We start from the raw sequence: 794 nt of genomic DNA, 5'->3' as shown, positions 1-794 counted from the left end.
TCCCAGGATGTTTGGGGCCAGGCAGGTGGGCCCTCCCGGGTGGGGGTGCCATCCCCCCATGTCACTGACCCCCTCCCCGCAGGCAGCTCCTTCCCGTGCCTGGTGGACGTGGTGCCGGTGAAGAACGAGGATGGCGCTGTCATCATGTTCATCCTCAACTTCGAGGCCGTGAGGGAGCCTGAGCCTGGGGAGGCCCCGACCCCCAGCACCAACCACTGGGTCACCCCGGCCCCCTGGGGCCCTGCAGGTATGGGGGGACAGGGACACCGGGTCACCCCCTCCTCCTGGGTTCCTGCAGGGGGGATGGGCTCAGTGCCACCATGCCTGGTGTCAGCCCATGTCCTGCTGACCCCGTGTCCCAGGTGTTGCTGTAGGGCATATGGGGAGAGTGGGCAGCACCATGGCGGGGGCCAGACCCTGCCCCTGACCCAGCCCTGACTCCCAGGGTCCCCCTGTTCCCTCCAGTCCCCTCAGCCACCCTGAGCCACAGTGTGGAATCACCCTGGGAATCACCTCGGGAATCACCTTGTTGGCCCCAGAGCTCCTTAAGTGCATTAAGATGAGGGACAATAACTATAATGCTATTAACAGTAACTGAGAGCAGCTCTGTGGGGCCGAGGGGGCCTGTGGCACACGGTTGGGGTCTGCCCCTGCCCTGGGCCTCCCCATTCCCTTTACCTGTTGTGGGACCCCAAATGTGGGAGCTGTGGGATCACCGCAGAGACCATGGGACCCCTGCCCCAGGAGCCTTGGGAAGCTGTGGGACCTGCCCTGGGGCTGCAGGGCCTGTGTGG

The 794-nt window shown here is 65.1% G+C and overlaps 1 protein-coding gene across 1 annotated transcript in view; it reads left to right on the top strand.

Annotated features, from left to right (window-relative positions):
* The window catches only part of KCNH2 (potassium voltage-gated channel subfamily H member 2), an 18,241-nt gene that overhangs the window by 2,527 nt on the left and 14,920 nt on the right, over positions 1-794 (top strand). The window contains 1 exon segment of the mRNA XM_017736304.1: positions 83-247. Within this exon segment, the coding sequence (XP_017591793.1) occupies positions 83-247 (165 nt within the window).

The sequence above is a fragment of the Corvus brachyrhynchos genome, unplaced genomic scaffold (assembly GCF_000691975.1).
Source record: "Corvus brachyrhynchos isolate BGI_N302 unplaced genomic scaffold, ASM69197v1 scaffold706, whole genome shotgun sequence".
In the NCBI taxonomy this organism is placed as follows: Eukaryota; Metazoa; Chordata; class Aves; order Passeriformes; family Corvidae; genus Corvus; species Corvus brachyrhynchos.
This window is presented reverse-complemented; position numbering and strand designations above follow the sequence as displayed.